This window comes from Nematolebias whitei, chromosome 8, assembly GCF_014905685.2.
Source record: "Nematolebias whitei isolate Nwh7 chromosome 8, NemWhi1, whole genome shotgun sequence".
NCBI lineage: Eukaryota > Metazoa > Chordata > Actinopteri > Cyprinodontiformes > Rivulidae > Nematolebias > Nematolebias whitei.
The window spans coordinates 11,388,929-11,409,464 of NC_056505.1; the positions used below are offsets into that span (position 1 = coordinate 11,388,929).

At 38.7% G+C, this 20,536-nt stretch overlaps 2 protein-coding genes across 2 annotated transcripts in view; one reads left to right on the plus strand and one right to left on the minus strand.

Annotated features, from left to right (window-relative positions):
- Positions 1 to 20,536, minus strand: part of tmem8b (transmembrane protein 8B) — a 1,109,927-nt gene that overhangs the window by 637,173 nt on the left and 452,218 nt on the right. The window lies entirely within an intron of this gene.
- LOC119413873 (ADP-ribosylation factor-like protein 15) overlaps positions 1 to 20,536 on the plus strand; it is a 113,570-nt gene that overhangs the window by 44,576 nt on the left and 48,458 nt on the right. The window contains exon 4 of the mRNA XM_037680938.1: positions 3,337 to 3,545. Within this exon, the coding sequence (XP_037536866.1) occupies positions 3,337 to 3,545 (209 nt within the window). The remainder of the gene's footprint in view (positions 1 to 3,336; positions 3,546 to 20,536) is intronic.

The window sequence follows — 20,536 nt, forward strand, 5'->3', positions numbered from 1 at the left end:
CTTCGGGCTCTTGAGGTGCTCAGTTTGATTTATCAGCACATCAAGTAGCTCCATGTGTTCTTTCCTCTGCTCGTCATTGGTGCCACTGAGACTTGAGAGCATTTCAGAAGAACCATCACTGAGGAACAAAGAGCAACGGTGGCCGCTCTATATCAGTGTTAAAGAAGCTTTCTCATTAAGCAGCTTTTGGCCCTCTTTGGGACTTGATGCAGAGCGAAGTGCAAAGTACACCCATCAAACCAGTGCTGCAAAATCTGCTCAGACAACATGTTCCCAAATCTAAGCAGCATGACCTGCGCATCTTTGGTTGGCTTTGTAGCTGTTTTAAGTGCTTTATAAATAAAGTGGTATGGTATGGTTTGGTATGGTATTATTTTATGCCCACTGCGAGGTTCAATTGTTTTGGATGTTCCAGTTTTGCTTTTGTTTAAAGTGAAAATTCATACAGCACATATATAGTTAAGGGAATTTTTGTCCGTGTAATTAATAATATTTTTGGATGGTTACTTTTGTAAGAAAATTTCATTCGGCACTATGGCAAAGTGCAAACAAACTCTAACTAATTTGAACTATTGTATTTTCTGGCGTACAAGTCGCTGTTATTTTGCATAGATTTGTCAGTCCTGCGACTTATACGCTGAAGCAACTTATATACATTTTTTTTTTCCATAATCATAACGCAATTTTTGACTGACGCTTTAAATTTCAAACTGCAACATCAAGTCCTCCCGTGCACGCTCGCTTTACTCAGCTGGCGCAGGCGAAGTAAAGCTGGAGAACTAGCAGTACCAGCAGCGATGGATGGATGGATGGATGGATGGATGGATGGATGGATGGATGGATGGATGGATGGCGCCGCCCAGGTTAAATTAATCTGTTTTGACCATTAAACTGCATTGATTCAAGAAAAGTTAAACTGAGGCACACTATATAATTCACACACTATAATTTCGAGCAAACAATAATTGATTTTAAATGTTAATCTTGTTAAATTTCGAAGAATTGCAACAGCAAGTCTTCTCATGTGTGCCCGCTCCACTCAGCTGGTGCAGGCGGAGAAATGCTGGAGAGCTAGCGGCTCCGGCTGCGATGGATGGTGTCACGCCGCCCAGACGAAATGAAGCTGTTTTGACCGTTAAATAAATGCATAATAGGAGCGACTTATACGCCGGAAAATACGGTACTTTAATAATCCACTCCACTCACCCGACACACACACTTTTTGTCCCGCTCCCCTCAGACAGGAGGTTGAGGATCATTAAGTGTAGAACCACTAGACTGAGGAACAGCTTCTACCCTGAGGCTGTTAGACTCATGAATATCTAACCAGGATAGTCACTGTGAAAAAAAAATCACTAATGCCACTTTGATTGTTGATATGACTATCCTTGCTGCTGATCTCATGCTGCTGATTTATTTCATGTTGCTGTGTTCATTCGTACTCATCTGCTCACACAGACTCATGTTCGTGCTGCTGTTGGCATATTGTTTTTGTACTACTAGTGCTTAGTGCATTCTTAGTTTAGCATTTTTCTTAGTTCATATCTTAGATCTTATTACTGTTTTTTTTTACAATTTATACTTTTGTTGATGTAACTGGGACTCTGTGTACACACTTTCGCTCCACCACATGTACCACATGTTGTGCGAATGACAAATAAAGAAACTTTGACTTTGACTAACTGAGGACAACAATTGGAAAATAGTTTAAATTAATACTATTCTTCATGTTATTTCCTCTTGAATTGCAGAACTACAACAGTTTCACTTATAAATATAAGGTGTTGTCCTTATGGTGTGTAGACTGCAACTGTGTGCTGTAAGAAAAAAAAAATAATAACAGCATTTTTTAACAGAGGTTCAGTATTGGTACCTTGAGCATCTTTAATGTTTTATTTATCTTAAATTCTCGACTTACAAACAAAGCAGTGAGTTTTTTCTCTGCTAAAAATGTCATGCTCTTATTATTTATTTTTTTTACACTGTAATTGCAAATGCAGTGTCCAGCTCTCTGTGTACCTGTATATAAAACAGATTTGGGCAACCTTCAGGTTTGCTACAGAAAAATGTCAAGCTGATTTCTGAAGTGTCAGATCTCTGATCCTTTGGAACGTTGTTTCAAAGATCTTGAAGGGCTTGCCAAAGTTCCTCTGTGAATTTAGGGTGTCACAGTTACCTCTGCCTTTTCCTATATGTTTACTTTTAGACGTTGGCATCTTTAAAGGCATGTTTTTGTGCAGTGCCCTGAGATGACTCATGGGCTGAATTGGCACTATGTAGATAAACTTGAATTGAACTACAATGTAAAAAAAAAAATAAAAAAAAAGGCATAGTAAATGAAAAATGTCAAATTTAACTGAAAAAAAAAAAAAAAAAAGAAACTGCAGTACCAGGAACCCATTATGCTTATTATATTGTAAACAGGAACTTGATGAATAGGTCTGACTGGTTAGGAGTTTCAGGCTAAGTTTACTCTTTGAATATCTTTTCAGTCCCATATGTGCCCCATCCCGCAGGTCGTTTGTTCGTGCTGAGCTAATTGGACCTTTTCAAGTTGAAGGACTGAAAATCTACATTCTAACCTGCTGCCACTTTCTTGTAAATCCATTTTTTTGAGCAGCCGTACAGGAAGAAGTCTGCAGAGCTCAAGCTCTCTCTGATCTTTATCCATCACGAGCATCCGAGTGCTCCCGCGCTTTTATAGACAGAAAAAGCTTCAAAGACAGCCAAGTAATGACCTGGGCCCCTTTATTCACCTGACCTAAATCATTTCGAGAACTTTTGGGCTCTTCCCAAACGCTGAACATTTGGGAGGCTGGGGTTAATAATTCAGTAAAAACTGATCACAAACAGATCATGAAAGTGGGTGGAGTCCTAGTTGGTATTTTTTACTTATGACATGTTTTATTTCTAAACTGTGTTACTCATTTTTTAAACTTTACTGCAACAAAAAGACAGTAAATAATTATTTTTGTAGTGCATATTCTTTCAAACGTCTATCAAAATCAAACAAAAATCTGCTTTTTCCCCTGTCGTTTAATTTGTAATGTTTTTTTTTAAAGAATTTTGAGAGGGAAAAATAATTTTATTCAGGAAAAAAAACAACTTTGTGATTATTGTGTGCAACCATGAAAAGTGCTGCTTTTGGAGTTTAGTATCATAAATAGGATTATTATAATCTGTTTTTTGAAACATGAATGTATGACGTTTATGCCATTAAGAGCTTTTTATGTGTCTATTGTCAGTTTTGATCTAACAAACACAACTTCCTTTACAAAAACACTACGTTTGGAGACAATTAAAGCAACTATTCATCAACTTCACATGTTTCTACAGGAGCTGACAACATCAAGAAATATTGGAGTCGTTACTACCAGGGGTCACAGGGTGTAGTCTTCATACTGGACAGCGCCTCATCGGACGAGGACCTGGAGGCGGCACGGAATGAGCTCCACTCGGCTCTGCAGCACCCACAGCTCTGCACACTGCCTTTCCTTATTCTTGCCAACCATCAGGACAAACCAGCAGCAAGAACCCCCAGTCAGGTAGTCTGAGCTTTTTACAGTGTAACACGTCTTTATGTCCTCCACTGTACCAAGTTCATTTTGCCTTCTACACAGAAGCACTGTCTCTCAGTTCACTAGAAAAACAAGACTTTTAGCATATTGCTTGTTGAAAACATGGATGCACATACGGATAAAGGTTTTCATTTTCACACACAAGATGCTTGTTTTACACAATAGGTGTCTGTCCTGTTGCACAATCTGTGTACAACATAATGATTTCTTGACAGTCTTAAAAAAAAAAACAAGTTAATGGTTTACAGTGAACACATGCATGACTCTTCAGAGTTTTTATTTGTTGGACACAATCTTGGTTGAGTTTTCCAAAGTAAGTTGGTCTCTGGTGGGAAGCCATAATTAGAACCATCAAAAGATTTTTATTTTTTTTAATCCTTTGGAGAGGTAAGAAAATCTCCATCTGGAGTTAGGAAACCAGTGCCTGCACCTGCAGTGAAGCTTTGAGCAAAAGTTTGCATCCCAGACGGCTACTGATGTCAGATGTGTACTGTTTGCACTGTTGAGCATAAAGATAAATGTTTTTGTTGCATATGCTGTGGAATATACATTTGTCCAAACATAGACCAGCTTTCAAGATGCAGCTCTTCTACCCTAGAATGGCACAACCTTTGAACCTTTTGGGACCTTTCCTTCACCTAGACCGTGTATGTAAATGTCTTGGAAGGGTTCTGCATTAGATTTTTGGCTTTAGTAACCTTTGAAAATGTGCATCTGTTGCAGGGTGTTGTATAGATCTGTGGAAACATCTGAGCCACAGGCTACTCGTGAGTTGTTTATTTAGCTCATTTGAGCCATTAGTTGTCAAAGACTTCTTTGCAACTGACTCAGAATCAGAATGCCTTTATTGTCATTATACGCAAGTACAATGTAATTAAGAGCCGCTCCTTTTTTCAGTGCAAAAACATGCTTAAGAAAAACGCACACTAAAAGTATAAAAATGTAATGCAATATAGATATAATAGCCCTATAAAAGTAAAAAAAATACAAGTATTTCACAATTATATTGCGCATTATGGATATTAGTGAGGTAGTTAAGAGGTAAGGTGATTGAGAGTATGAAATGTCAGTAGTATTGCACAATAGAAATCCAGAGGTTTGGGAGGTTAGATTATTAAATCAGTGCATATGCGAGTTCAGTGTGGTAATGGCTTTTGGCAAAAAAAACTGTTCTTGAATCTGCTTGTTCTTGTTCAGATGCACCTGTAGCGCTTCCCTGAAGGTGTAACAAGTCAAACAGTTCAAATGGTGTTAAAACATTTTAGATTACTTTTGTCTTTCTGATACTTTTGTCTAAACTACTTATAAAACAAGTTGGTTGCTAAGTGGAGTTTAGTCTCTCATTCAAGATGAGTGTGACAAGTGTCTGGCCAAGTTTGATATTAGTCCTCCTGCAAAGTGTCTACTGACGATGGTCTTCCTCACATGTCTGAGCGTCAGCCGCCCCAAACTGTCCCATGCAGCTTTTGTTTGTGCCTTTTTATCTGCATTTCTTTTATTCTTGTTTTTGTGGTAGAATATTGTTGCCACACCTCTTGCTGGCTCAGACTAACTTTCCACTAATCTGTATAGATGCTACACAGAAAGTAAATTTTTACTGCTACACATTTCTTTCTTGAAGGACTCCATGCAAGCCTGGGGAGCAACACAAACCGTATGTTTCAATGGCACATCATTTCTAAGTTGCAAAAGAGTATTTGCGGCTCGTATAACTGGCTGGTCAAGCTACTGCCTCTGTGTAAAAAATACAAATACCCTAACTTGATTAGTACCTCTTTCGTTCTTTGCGTGTCAAATCATTTTTCTGTTTTCTAGCCATGCTCCAAGTCCCTCACAGAAGGGGCTTTTTGTTGCAGGATTTTGTGGCTAGCATTCCCATTGCAATGCTCACACATGTGCTTGAAATCTCATTTTACTTCATATCCCCAAATTCTCCTGAGCAAGCCCATACACACATGAGCATCATCTGCAGGCCTATTTAATGTTTCTGGATGCCTGGATAGCAGACCATCTGTATTTCCCACCATAGACCACCAGTGTAGCTGCTTTTCAGTACTGTAATGTGAAATCAGCAATGGGAAATAGTGTGTGTGTGTGTGTGTGGGGGGGGGGGGGGGGGTGTTATCCCAGATTATGTTGCAACTCAAAACTTTTATTTCCCCTAATGTTTAAATTAGGTCATGTTGTTATTATGGACAGGATACTCTTGAACACAAGTGACTAAAGTCAAGGAAACCCCCTAATCTTATTGAAATTTTAAATGGCACCACCTTACAGTGGTGCTTGAAAGTTTGTGAATACTTTAGAATTTTCCATATTTCTGTATAAATATGACCTAAAACATCAGATTTGCACACAAGTCTTAAAATAATGTGAACTCAGTTAAACAAATGAGATAAAAAATATTATACTTGGTCATTTATTTATTGTGGAAAATGATCCAATATTACATATTTGTGAGGGGCAAAAGTGTGTGAACCTTTGCTTTCAGTACCTGGTGTGACCCCACTATGCAGCAATAACACCAACGAAATGTTTCCGTGAACTGATGATCAGTCCTGCACACCAGATTGGAGGAGTTTTAACCCATTCCTCCATATTGAAAACTTCGACTCTGAAAGTTGGTGAGCTTCCTCACATTAACTGTTCACTCCAGGTCCTTCCACAACATTTGGATTGGATTAAGGTCAGGACTTTGACTTGGCCGTTCCAAAACATGAACTTTATTCTTCTTTAACCATTCTTTGATAGAACCACTTAGGATCACTGTCAGAGTCAGAGTTTCTTTATTTGTTATTCCATCACATGGGGTACATGTGGTGGAACAAAATTGTGTACACAGGGTCCCAGTTACATCCAACAAAAGTATAAAATGTAAAAGAAAAACAGTAAAAAGATCTAAGATATGAACTAAGAAAGATATAAACTAAGAATACGGTAAGCACTAGTAGTACAAAAACAATACGCCAAACAGCAGCACGAACATGAGTCTGTGTGAGCAGATAAGTACGAATGAACACAGCAACATGAAACAAATCAGCAGCAACGCATGATTTATTTATTTATTTTTTCACAGTGATTATCCTGGTTAGAGATTCATGAGGCTAACAGCCTCAGGGTAGAAGATGTTCCTCAGTCTAGTGGTTCTACACTTAATGCTCCTCAACCTCCTTCCTGAGGGGAGCGTTGTCTTGCTGCATGACCAACCTTCTCTTGAGAGTCAGTTCATGCACATATATCCTGACATTTTTCTTTAGAATTCTTTGATATAATTCAGAATTTATTGTTCCATCAATGATGGCAAGCCGTCTTCGCCCAGATGCAGCAAAACAAGCCCAAACCATTATACTACCACCGCCATGTTTCACAGATGGGATAAGGTTCTTATGCAGGAATGAAGTGTTTTCATAACACTTTTCATTGAAACCAAAAAGTTCTATTTTGGTCTCATCCATCCACAAAACATTCTTCCAACAGCCTTGATCTTTATCAAACTGCAGACGAGCAGCAATGTTCTTTTTGGAGAGCAGTGGCTTCTCCTTCAACCCCGTCATGAACCATTGTTGTTCAGTTCTCCTGATGGTGGACTCATGAACATGAACATTAACCAATGTGAGAGAGGCCGAAGTTACCCTGGGGTCCTTTGTGATCTCGCCAACTGTACACGCATTGCTCTTGGAGTGATCTTTGTTGGTCGACCACTCCTGGGGAGGGTAACAATGGTCTTAAATTTCCTCCATTTATACTCAATCTGTCTGACTGTGGATTGGTGGAGTCCAAATTCTTCAGAGATGGTTTTGTAACTTTTTTCAGCCTGATGAGCATCAACAACTCTCTTTCTGATGTCCTCAGAAATCTCCTATGTTTATGCCATGATATTCTGCCACAAACATGTTGTGAAGAGAAGACTTTGGTGGATCCCTGTTCTTTAAATCAAACAGGGTGCCCACTCACACCTGATCATCATCGCATTGATTGAAAACACCTGAGTCTTAATTTCACCTTCAAACTAAATACTAATTCTAGCCACAGTCTTCAGGAAGTGTTCATTTTGCTGAACTTTTTACAAACCTGGATAAAATGTAAGACAAGCTAAAACTAGCTTAGTATGCCAAACTCTTAAATACTAAAGTTTTTAACACAAAGCTTTTACATCTGGGATCTCTTAAGTTGTGCCATTAAAAACACAGGATTCAACTCAAACATAGAGGAACACATTCTCGTATTGGTTTAAATATATTTGTTTATGCTTGTAAGTAACTGCAGCAGTTTGTTTGCGTCTTTGAAATTTTTATTGTCATGATGAATGTGCCCACATGAACACTTTATCCTCTGACTCACGGCTCGTCACTGAAGGAACTTAATGTTCAGTGACTCATGTGTAATCCTTGCTTATATGAACCAAAATTTCAGACCAACTATAAAAGATATTGTTGTCATCACATGTTTACCTACATTTTTTAGTCCTCATTTTACGAAACAACAATAAAGCCATTAATTTATTGTTATTATTATCTTCTAACGCCCAGAGATAAGAGAAAATTCGTAAGGCACCACAGCTAAAAGTCAGTGCACATGACTTTGAGATGTTTCGGCCCAGTGGAACTGCTTCACTGAAATATTTATTTCACAGATGATTTACATTAGTCAAATCAAACTTTTTCTAATAAAACACCTTTCATACATTAGTGTCACACAAAATGCTTTACATTAAATAAAGAAAAATATGGAAAAAGCTAGAAATAAAATTCACATACCAAATTATTTAAGACAGCAGTAAGTCTTAAAAATATAACATACTAGTTATAAAATAGTCGAACTGAAAAAACTACGGAAATATAATTTTAGTAATGAGGAAATGCCAGAGATGGGTAATAAAAATCTAAAATGTATAAAGTGTGAATTCTAAAATTAAAGGTTAGTAAAACCAAGACATTTAAAAAACAGAAAAAGGGGACAATTAGAAATGGAGCAACTATTGATCCTCTAAAAATAAACACTAAAGTTCATGTTCAGTGGGTCATCAGAGGGGAGATACAAATCATTATTGACCACTGATAGAAAGCCTCGGGGTACTGATGAAATATTTCTACTTTTCTGTAGTTTGTAATTTACGTTTACTTGTCCAGACCAACTTTTTGCATCGAGCAAGCCTAAGTTTGTGATTCCCAAGCATTGGACATGGTCCATGACATTCAGATAACTGTTGTCCTGGAACCTGGGTTTACACACTTTAGGCCTGATTCCAAATAATCTAATCACCTCTCTTGGTATGCACTTCACAGCCACAGCTAGATTCTGGTAACAGGCAAACTTCAGTCGGCGATAAGGAGCCGCTCACTTCACACAACGATTATGTCACACCCAGGTACTGATAAGTCCACCTTCAGAGAAAGGAAAAGTCCAGACCTACAAGACATATGATGTTGATTTGATGGATACGTGCATACATCATTGCACTTAAAAAGTTTCAGCCAATTGACCACAGTCATTTGATAAATCCTTTAAAAGTTTTTTTAATCTCTTGAATTGCGTTCATTAGATTGTCCATGCTTGTATTAATATTAAAAAAGTGTAAAAATCTTTATAGGATCATTCATTGATATATATGTTATACTTTGATTTCCTATCTAATTTGTTATTTATATCACCTTTATTTGATGTGGATACCAAATTTTAAGAGATGCTAATAATTATGAATGTTTTTGTTTTTGTACATTAGATGGGCCATAATGTGATGTAGGCTTTAAATAGTGATGCTGAGCTGTCTCACCGATTATTTTACACGTTATAGCAACGTGTGAGTGATTTCTGCAAACACCTCCTCCAGCTTTGCAAACATCCAGGCTCAGCAGCTGCTCTGTGAGTTCTTGACTTCTGTGAAAGTTGGATGAGAACCACCCAAGGAAAAAAAAATGTTCCTCTGAATTCTGTTTGCAACTCTTCTGGCGACGACACGCATCACAAATGACGAAGTTGTGCTGAGCCTCCCCTCGCAGCACCCATACTGTTGACAGAACAAGGTTGCTCATTTTCTCAACACATAGGTGGGTTTTGCTGTTTTTTGGGGTCACTCCTTGTTTACGGTGCTATGTTTGTGACTGTGGGTGTTTCCGGCACTGTAGTAGTGGTGACAGACCTGTTAAAGCTTTACTAAAGCTCTCTGTGCTGGAGCAAGTGTTTTTTGGGGAAGCAGGGTGGGTCTGGAGGAGGCAGAAGGAAATTTGGGGCAAAATTCCTAGTTGACATCAATCTCCTGCCGTTGGGGGGCCCAAGGAAGCTGGGGAGGAGTGGAGGGGAGGTCACCCTGTTGATATAACACCTCAACAAAGCAGGTCTGTTTGTATGGCGGGGCCTAATGGACTGCACGCATGAAGGGCTCTTGTTTTAAAAAAAAATGCTATCAGCGTTGTGAACAGAGGTAGAAATCCTTTCTGTTCTGTTGGCATTTGTGTTATCTGAGGAAGAGAGAGAAGACAGAATGAAACTGATGAAACACTGCATGATGAGTGGAAAAAACAAAGGATTGAGTCATGACGTGAAATGTGGGAGTCCAAAAAACAAAACCATACAAAGAAGGGAAAATGGCAAACAGTGTCTAACCTTGAGAGTTACAAGAATGAGCATCCTTCCAGGATCGTGACGGAGGCAATGAAACACCATCATCTGTGAAAACCCCATTCTGTTCTGAACTCATCTTTTTTACACTTTTAATCCTTCACAAACACACACCAGCACATAAACTTAAGTCAGTGCAGTCTTGAATCGAGCCTTAATGCTTTAGGTCATCAAGAGGGAATCAGTGTCTGGTATAAATTGGAGCACATCTGTTTTCAGTGTACTAAAACTAAATCTGATGTTACTTCTAAATCTTGACAACGTTACATCACACAGACGACCGGCTATTCCAACGTTTCAAATGCGGTAAATTTTTAAGCGAACATGAAGAAAGACGGAAGCTTTGCGGTAATTAAGTTGTTTTGAAAACATTGTTCCAGCTTTTGCCTCATTTCCTGTAAAATCGAGACAGCTGTACTAACAAATTTTCAACGCCGTTCTAACCAGCATGCCGTCGTTATTCATCAGTTTGCTGTGTTTTGATGAACAAGACAGTCAGACACAAATGCTAATTTAACACAAAAAAAATCAATGACTTCAACACCAATATTATTTCATACTGTTTTTGTAGTTTTTTTTTTTTTTTTACCTTTAGCTACTCATATGTATTTTTAGAAATTATTCAAGATTCAAGGTTCAAGGATTCAAGGTTCTTTGTCATTCCACCACATGTACCCCATGTGGTACATGTGGTGGAACAAAATTGTGTACCCAGGGTCCCAGTTACATCCAACAAAAGTATTAAATTGTAAAAGAAAAACAATAGTAAGATCTAAGATATGAACCAAGAAAAACATTAGTAAAAATACACTAAGCACTAGCAGCACAAAAACAATACGCCGAACAGCAGCACGAACATGAGTCTGTGTGAGCAGATGAGTATGAATGAACACAACAACATGAAATAGATCAGCAGCAACATGATGGGATTTTTCACACTGATTATTCTGGTTAGATATTCATGAGTCTAACAGCCTCAGGGTAGAAGCTGTTCCTCAGTCTAGTAGTTCTACGCTTAATGCTCCTTAACCTCCTTCCTGAGGGGAGGGGAGCAAAAAGTATGTGCGCTGGGTGAGTGGGGTCCTTCATGATGCAGGTGGCTCTCTTCCTGCATCTGGAGGTGCAGATGTCTTAGCTCGCCATCAGCTTTAGAGGTTTTTACATTTTTTACAATTGTAAAATTAAGTGTGCATTCTGTGTCCTTGTCATTTTAATTTTTTTCTGTGGTGTCGTGGACTTTACAATTATACGGAGTAGAAATCCCACTCAGATTGTGCCGTCAGTCTTCCATGCTGACATTTACATTGACAGAAACATGTCTGCATCGACATTTTTTGTTGTTACACTTTTTTCATGTATGAATGTGACATACACACATAATGCTGAAAGGGTGAAAGACTGTTGGGGGGGGGGGGGGGGGCATTACACATCCTGAGATGCCATCTGATGAGTGGTGAAGTGAGACTTTGCATCTGCACCGCACAGATGAGGTCACCATTGGCGTTGTTCCTCGAATTTAACTCTTTATTTACAAGCTTATTTTCTTTTTTCAACATTGTTGTTGTGTACGAGGCACAAACTTCTGGGTAAATAGTCACTGTGAGCTTTCTTTTGGAAAGACAAGGTTTTATAATATATATATATATATATAAACATGTTAACTCAGATTTTCTGAATCGACTTAGACGGATAGACGGATGAGGCATGCATAATACCTGTGGTTTTACACTAGCACTGAGCTAAAAACCACCAAGCTGAAAGAGATGAATGAATAGTTGTTGAAAGGGTGACAATAATACACACCAGCCTAAACACGCACAATTCTGCAAGATTTTAAGATGATCAAATTATTGTTTGTTTTCTTCTTTTATCTCCTTTTTGCTTTTAATCCTTAAATAGGGGTATGTTTGTCCATTAACCTGGTTAAACTCATCAGGTAAAAAGTTAAGTTTCACAGTAAAACCAGTTTTCTTGAAGCCAGATACTCTCTGGCACTCGGCTGAACGCTTTAGACCACAGTCAGTCTGCGTCCTGTGGTCCACAGGAATGTGTCACACACAGATGAAACTCCACAATCACTTGGTCTTGCTACGTTAGAGGTTTCCTTTAACCGATACCCTGGATGCTTACCATAGGGGAAAAAATAAAAAATAAAAAAACTGAAAGGAAATGCAATTGATCACTGAATGGCAGAAGTTTCAACTTGTATGTCAAGTTGTACTTTTATAGATTGCATTTATTTGTTCTATTTTGGTTGAGAATCTTAACCTGTGGGAAAAAAAATAAAAAATTCTAGTAGTGCATGTCTGTTGTGGAAAACATCAATTTAGATATTTTACAATAATTTCAGTTAGTTGCACTTTATCGTTCTGTTGTCTATTTGTTTTTCAGACTTCCAGCCAATACACATGGTTTGATCAGTGGTTGGTGAAAATGTCAGTGACAGCTAAAGACTAGGCCACCTTCAGAGATTAAGGAGGTGGTTGGGTCATGATGTGGGGAAGTAATATTTAGCCAGCCTTTTTGTCTCTATTATCAGGCTTTCTGAAATGAAGTGGGTGGAGAGGGGGCATAGGGGCTGGCCCTGACTCTCTGTTTGATCATTGATCTCCGTGACCCCATTTGAAGGGTCTTAATCTCTCTGTTGACCTCTTCAAGGATTTTTTGAGGAAGGGTTACAGGGGTCTATGTTGACTGGGATCCATCAAGAGAGTGGGGATGCTATAGGGAAACTCAAGGGGGTTGTGCACATTTCCACTTGAGTGGAGATGGAGGGTTGCGGTGAGTCTGGAGGATGTGTGAATTCACATCTGCTCACTTGTTTATCCAAATATAGAAGATGGCACACACTGTAGTCAAATTAGTCAGCATGCAGTTAGTTGGCACTGCAAACAACTTTTAGTTTCACAGTTTCTATAGACGGACCTGCATCACATTATTTAGACAATATGTCTTCTTTCTCCTCCCTGACTTCCAAAACAATTGAGATTTATTCATTACCTAGTAGTGTGATTATTAAAAAGTCAAAATATGTAGTAGGATTACTGATATACATAAATATACATTTATTTTTAAGCCCATGACAATAAGTTCCTTTGAGCATGTCTTTCCTTCATGCACATTAAACTTTATTCATAAAGACGATTTAAAGTTAAACTTTTCTCTATAATCCAACAAAATTAAGTCAGGTCCTCTGGACAGTTTCTTTTTTGTTGAAACGTTTCGTCCTTCATCCAAAGGACTTCATCAGTCCGAGGAGCCACACCAAACTCAGTCCCATAAGTGGCTTACTCACATAGTGGACCAACTAGTTTTATGGTGACAAAATGGTTTCTGGAGTCCGCCCTTTCCCCTGTCGACTCCTCTGAGGCAGCCATAATCAAAGTGGTTACAAACATGCAAGTTCATGCTCAATAATCCATGGCTCCTTGGACTGATGAAGTCCTATGGATGACAGACGAAACATTTCAACATAAAGAAACTGTCCAGAGGACATAAATTAACTTTGTTGGATTTTTTTACCTGGATTATTGCGCATGACCTTTGATGTTTTGAACCACTTTGACCATGGCTGCCTCAGAGGAGTCGACGGGGGACAGGGTGAACTCCAGAAACCCTCTTATCACCATAAAACTAGTTGGCTCACTATGTGAGTAAGCCACTTATGGGACTGAGTTTGTTGTGGCTCCTTGGACTGATGAAGTCCTTTGGATGAAAGACGAAACGTTTCAACAACACAAAAAAGAAACCGTCCTGAGAACCAGACTTAACTTTGTTGGATTTGTTATCTGGATTATTGAGCATGAGCGTTGATGTTTTCTCTCTAACCTTTGTCTGTGAGGTCCGTGAGGCACTACTCTGCATGACAATAAGAAGAGAACTCTGTCTATGTCTTCAGGGCTCAAACTAAACATTGTGACAAGGTTACAGACTGCACTCTTAGCATACACCGCTTCTGCACCAATTGAGCTGCTTGATGGAGTAAACCATTGTCCTTATCCTCAGTGGAATGGAATTAACAGTTCCTAAAAGGTATTTTATATAATCTCATTTTCATGACAATATCTATTGATGTTTTAAAGTTTATTTATGATGCACCAATTAAGTAATCTAAATGGTTTAGGTCCAGTATTGGAAAAGAAGAGCCAAACACATTAATTTTCAGTAGAGTTTACTTAGGGCTGGATGCTATGGCCAAAACCTTTATCACGATGTATTTCTTAATTTCGGTCAATAACGGTATAATTCGATATCGATATAAAAGCCTCAGAAAAACAATACAAACTGTACAAATAAATGAATGTTCACTTTTTATTTGTATTTAGCCTTCAAAAAGTTTTGGAATCACCGTCAAATAAACATAAAGCTCAACTTTGTCAATTTTAATAGTTTTAACTTTAAACAACATAACCTAACCCATGCAGAAAAGCTGCGTGTGTTTCTCTTTTGATACAGCTGGGGGTGGTGTTTCAGGGACACGTTGGCTCAAACTTTTATTGTGCTTCAACTTCTGACTCTCAGCATATTCTATTGAGTGGAACAAGTTAGATGTGTTTCCACCGCTAGCTGGAACGACTCTCCGTCACATTTTGCAGCACACTGAAACCTGCAGTTTATCGGATCTTAGATAGCCAAACCACTTCCACACAGCCGAATTAGTCTTTCTTCTTTTATCAATTATGTTATCTGCTTTCTCTTCGCTTGTTAAATCTTGTTCAGTCACATTCGTCATGGGCACTCATTTTGAAGCGAAAACTTAACGTGCATTGGAGTTTAGCCTAGCTTAGCATGCTACCGCTAACGCCTTCTGGACTCGAGCTCTGCGTAACATCTACGTCACCACGCACTTACGTAGTTGTGTCGCGCCTTTTTCTGTCTGAGTTGAAACTGAAGCGGCCGCTTCAACCTGAACAGAAAAAGAAATGCGTCAGTGAAACTCTGTAATCATATCGAAATATCGAAAATGTGCTTAAAACTCATATCACCGTTATTGAATAAAAGTATATCGCGACATATATCGATATCGAATTATTGTCCAGCCCTAAGTTTACTTGATCCACTTCACTTAATTTGCAGCAAAGGGATCAGTTATGTCATGACAGGTTCATTTTATCCAATTAGATTCTTTTTTTTTTTATTTAAAAGTGCCTAATGTCCTAATGAAACACATCAGATTGAAGCCATCTCTTTCTCATGAATAGGTTTGTGTTAAACAAAACAAAACTGCTTGTGATTCGTTTTTTGTTTGTTTCTCTTGATTATAAATCCCAAATAGAAATAACTGTTATAATATTTTGTAATTGTATATTATTTGAAACAGCAAACAGAGACTAGAAGCAAAAGAGGACGGACCTTGAGTGATTATTGTCATGACTGATAATAGTGTGACTGAAATTTATTTTCTGTAATGGATTTATTAATTTAAAAATCACCCTTTTGATGCTTTTTTAATGTCGTAATGGTGAGAAATAATTGGCGCCATAAGAGCTCTTAGATTTTTTTTAAATTTCTTTTGTCCACATGTGTAAAATAAAAAGTTCTGCACGTATCATACCTTGTGATGAAACATGACGGATGAGGGTTAGAGCAGGTAGTGCGTTACTGTAGTTACTGAATACACGCACTGCAACTGAAAGCATCCAGGTGACTCAAAAATGTACTTGAACCACATTTTCATCCGCCTTGCTTTGATTTTTGTTTTGACGTCGTAAATCACAGGTCGTGCATTACAATTTATTGCGGTCGCTGTGTTTTCCTTTCTTTGTATCTGCTCTTTCAGAGCAATTTAGCAGCTGATGATAAGGTGTTTGCGTGCACGTTTTGTTTCAAGACTTCGCTGTAGATTACGCACTCTCTTCTGGCTGTTTTTGTCAGAAGACACAACATGACAGGAAGCGCTGGAAAGGAGGAGATAGAAATGTTTTCATTAGATTCTCTTTGATTTTCAAGCCAGATAATTAAGTCAACTCTTTTAACCTGTCTGCTCTTCGAGACCTCCAGATATGAGTGTTGACGACAAGGTGTGTTGCAACACGCCCATTCTTGAGCAGCTGTACGGATGTGCTCATTTATGCATGCAAGCGCGCACCGGTGGAAATCAGACGGTTTTGCATCAACAAACCTTTTCTCTACGGTCTGTCTCATTATGGACACCGGCACACAACATTGTAGTCAATTCACCGCTCACCCCAGTGTTTGCAGCTGCACTCCAACTTAACCACAACTAACTAAGCTTTCATATGCAGGACACTGTGGTCTCCTTTTCCCCTTACTATCCTCAGCTGGAAGGGTTTAAAAAAAATAACACAAATTCCCTGGGAAGGAAACCATAAAAAGTGAATTTGTTGTGAAGAGGAAAACCACAGTACTGGGTGGATTGTGATAATGACAGATGGAACACTTCCTGGCTTCTTGTTTGGAGAGGAGATACCGATCGCACGCAGTGTTACCTTAGGAACTCAGTGTGGCCAAGCACGGCGATTACACAGGCTGGGCTGTGGATAAGCGAGAGGGCCAAGGAAACACAAAGCTGCAAATGAGAATGGGTTTGTGGCAGAACGTCAGTGCCCTAGACCTCCCCTTCTGCTTATCTCTCTGCCCATCGTCTGGGGCTCTCTTATCCACACGCCAATTGTATCCAGGCCACCAGTTTTGTGTGTGTTGTTTTTCCTCCCTTTTTATGCAGCTCAACTTGGTAGACATGCTACTGCTGCTGTTTCAATCTGTCCCATCAGGGATGAGGAACTGATGGGCAGCACTGTTTAAATTATAGTAAATAGATTAACTCGTTTTAACCCAAACAACCAGGTCTGTTGTTCTGTTTGGCTTTTAGACAGTGTCTAACCTTGAGATAAATGTTTGCCAGGCTTTTTTTTCAAGTTGCTTTAATTTCTACCTTCATCGGTTCTTTTTATTGGTTTTTGAACCTCATTATTATCAGGTCTTACGGGTAAGGTTTGCATCTATTTGGACAAATTCTCACATGTATTTGACATCGCTGTGGCAATTTCTTCAGTGACTGCAAATAAACGTTGACAGCTGATCTGTCAGCATAGTTACTACATAATACAGGTAATAAGGCTACAAGTGTTGGCCTGTACCTCTGTACTTTTGTTACACGGAATGTATGCACATTCAATGATACGTTCTCATTGATATAATGTTTTACAGTATATCCAAGCTTTTATTTGTTTGTTTTGCATCTGCATACCTTCATGCTACAACCACCTCCAGATGTTGTGCTCCTGTACTGTACCTGTATGTGAGGTTTTTTTTTTTTTTTTTGGGGGGGGGGGGGGGGGGGGGGGGGGGGGGGGTGGGGTGTTGTTTTTTTAGTTATTAAAAGCAGAGAACCTTTGCTTGGGTTAGATTTCCTCCCTATAAAGTCACTTTGCTTGCCAAGGTTTTTCATCTCTTCAAAAGACTTTGACATGGGAGCCCCTTGACTAAGCATTCTGGATAAAACATTAAGGGAACCGGGCCTCACAAACAAACTGTCTCTGACTAAAAAAGGCAAATGACAGCGTAAAATATATGACCGAGTTGTTTTATAGTTAAACCTACTGGGTCTATTACAGGACATACTCCTCCTCAAGACTGTAACCTGACATTACAGGAGCATGATGTCTACAGTTTACCTGCTGTGCCTTAGTTTGTTTTTCCTGACTGTACGTGGTACCAATTATTTTTTTTCAGAAGTTGTTAAGTGGAGGGTTTTGTTTAGCCACTTGTGATTTCACCCCCAAAAAACCATAACCCATTAAGCTCATTTACTGTCATTGATCTGTCTTGTGTATATCTATTGTATGTTCATATTTGTGTCCGTCTTTGAAGCATCTTACAATCGTAATGACAGAGCTGCAGGTTGTCAGGTACCATCAGTGTAAAGCTGGTGCCATGTGACCTGCCTGGGGGCTTGCCAAAAGCTAATTGTGCTAATTGGCAATCGCCAATCCTGTAACAAGGCTTTGAAGGACAACCCACCGACACAGATGAAAGCGTTAAGATGTGTCTTGTGTCAAGAACTCGTTGGTAATCGGCGCGTCTGCTGACCTGAAGGCCAGGAGGGCAGGACCACACCACTGTGGCCAGTTTTTGCGGAGATGGAAGTGGATGGGGACACGAAATAGAAGCACTGCCAAAGTTCACAGAGATCAGGATTTAGATTTTTAAAAATTATTTCATTTAAATATATTGTTTTCTTCTTCTCAAATCTGTATGCATTATCATGGTAAATACAGTTACCTTTTTAAAATAATTTTTTCAAACTTGACCTTTTTTTTTATTCAACTTTATTAATTTGATGGGCTTTTTTTTTTCTTAGCATGGTACCAATTGCTTTAAAGCATGATAAACGCAAAAACTCACAAGCTATGTTTACATGCGCAAATTTTTTGACCGGATTGAAATGTTTTCAGATTAAATAATCCAAATGTATCGTTTACATGGGCACAAGCTGTTCATGACGAGCCTTTACATGCAGCGGGCTTTGTTCTGAACAGAAGTACTGACATGCGCAGAGTGGTAAACTCTCTTTTAAAAAAACACAGAAGAAGAAGTTCTACTTCCGGTTTAATTCCGGGACGAACGTAAACAAACCTGAGCGCCCAAAATGGACCCGCCAGGTTTTAATGACGGTGGAGACGTTACTGCACTCCCTTTCTGAGCTACAGGTGATACAGATCATTTTGAGCTTTTTCAAAGTTTCTAGTAGAAATGTGTCGCTCACTGACCAGTTTTGGTTCCCTGACATGCTAATATTATTAGCATTAGCCAGGCGGAAATGACATAGCAGCCAGGTCAGTTTTTCACGATCAGAACAAAATGAACATATCAAGTGTTTACATGCGCACCGTTCGGGTTATGAATCGACGTAAGCCACCCGTTTCGTTTTGATCACAAATTATTTCGGATCGCACTGAATAAACAAAAAATAACCTGAACAAGGTGTTTACATGGCACGTTTTTACTCGGAACGGCTGTTTGATACGATTTACTTATGTACGTGTAAACATAGCTACAATCACAGACAGTTATGTCGAACCAAAATATGTAATTCTTTGAGTCACGTACAGCAGAAATCTGTCTTTTGCTTTGCTCTGTAGAACAGTGGCGTATGCATTGTTTAGTGTCAGGACTGATGATCACAGAAACTCTCCCAAGGGCTTTTCCAGCCAGTAGGTTGTTTTACTTTTGCAGCTTTAGTTGTCTGATAGGCTTAGCTCAAGTGCAGTGGGGTTGTTGGGTGTCACCTACAACAGAAAATCAGTTTAAAAACCAGCAAACATATGCACTCATTTCTTCCTGGAGCTGTTTGCGTGTTGAGTCATTCACATTTAATTGGGTGTAGAATCTTCATTCCGAACATCTTAAGCTAGTTTTCATTCTGTCTGGGAAGTTTAATGTATAGGTTCAAAAATTCAGGAACAATGCAGGATTGGTCATTGATTAAGCATCTGACAAGTCTGATTAAACAAATGCATAATAAAGTAAAGACCAACATTTTAATATAACTACAGTGATTTGACATCTCATCTTTTATTTCCTCATTTAAATAAGACAATTTATGAAAAAGAGTCTAAATTTGAAATAGCCTTTTTGTCTGTCTCTGATAGCAAACTTTAGGTTGTATTAAGTCTCTCCCTTCCAAAACCTAGTACAAAACACACAACCCTGTCATAGTGGTGCCCTCAGGGTTTAAAAATGTCTCGCTATGGAAGTTGTTCAAATCTCAGAATACAAAATCAACCTTGTCATCTTAATCTCCACCTAAGATCTCCACCCCACTTCAGCTTTACTCGTGCAGCCTTCACTGTGGTTTGAAAAGGGAAAGTCAGATATACTTAGCTCAAAATGACATAAAACATACAGATGAATATCAACCAATTAGAATATAGGGAAAAAAATAAATACTAAATTGTCAATTATTTCAGAAAGTGAAACTCTTGTAGATTGACTACACATAAAGTGAAATATTTCAAGCTTTTATTTAATGTAATTTGGATGATCATGGCTTACAAATAACAAAACTCCAAAATTTTGTCTCAGAAATTTAGAAAATTGTGAAAAGGTTAAATAATGTAAACTCCTGGTGTCTCACTCTAATCAGCTGATTAACTCCTAAATATGAGCTGCAAATGTCTCATTCTTCAAGTCCAGCCACTCCTGAACCAGAGACGTCAGAAGGTTCTCACCTGGGCCGAGGAGACAAAGAACTGGACTGTTGCTCAGTCGTCTAGTGTCCTCCTTTCAGATTAAAGTAAATTTTCATGTCATTTATAAATCAAGGTCTCAGAGTCTGGAAGGAGTGGAGACGTCCAGAACCCACGTTGCTTGAAGTC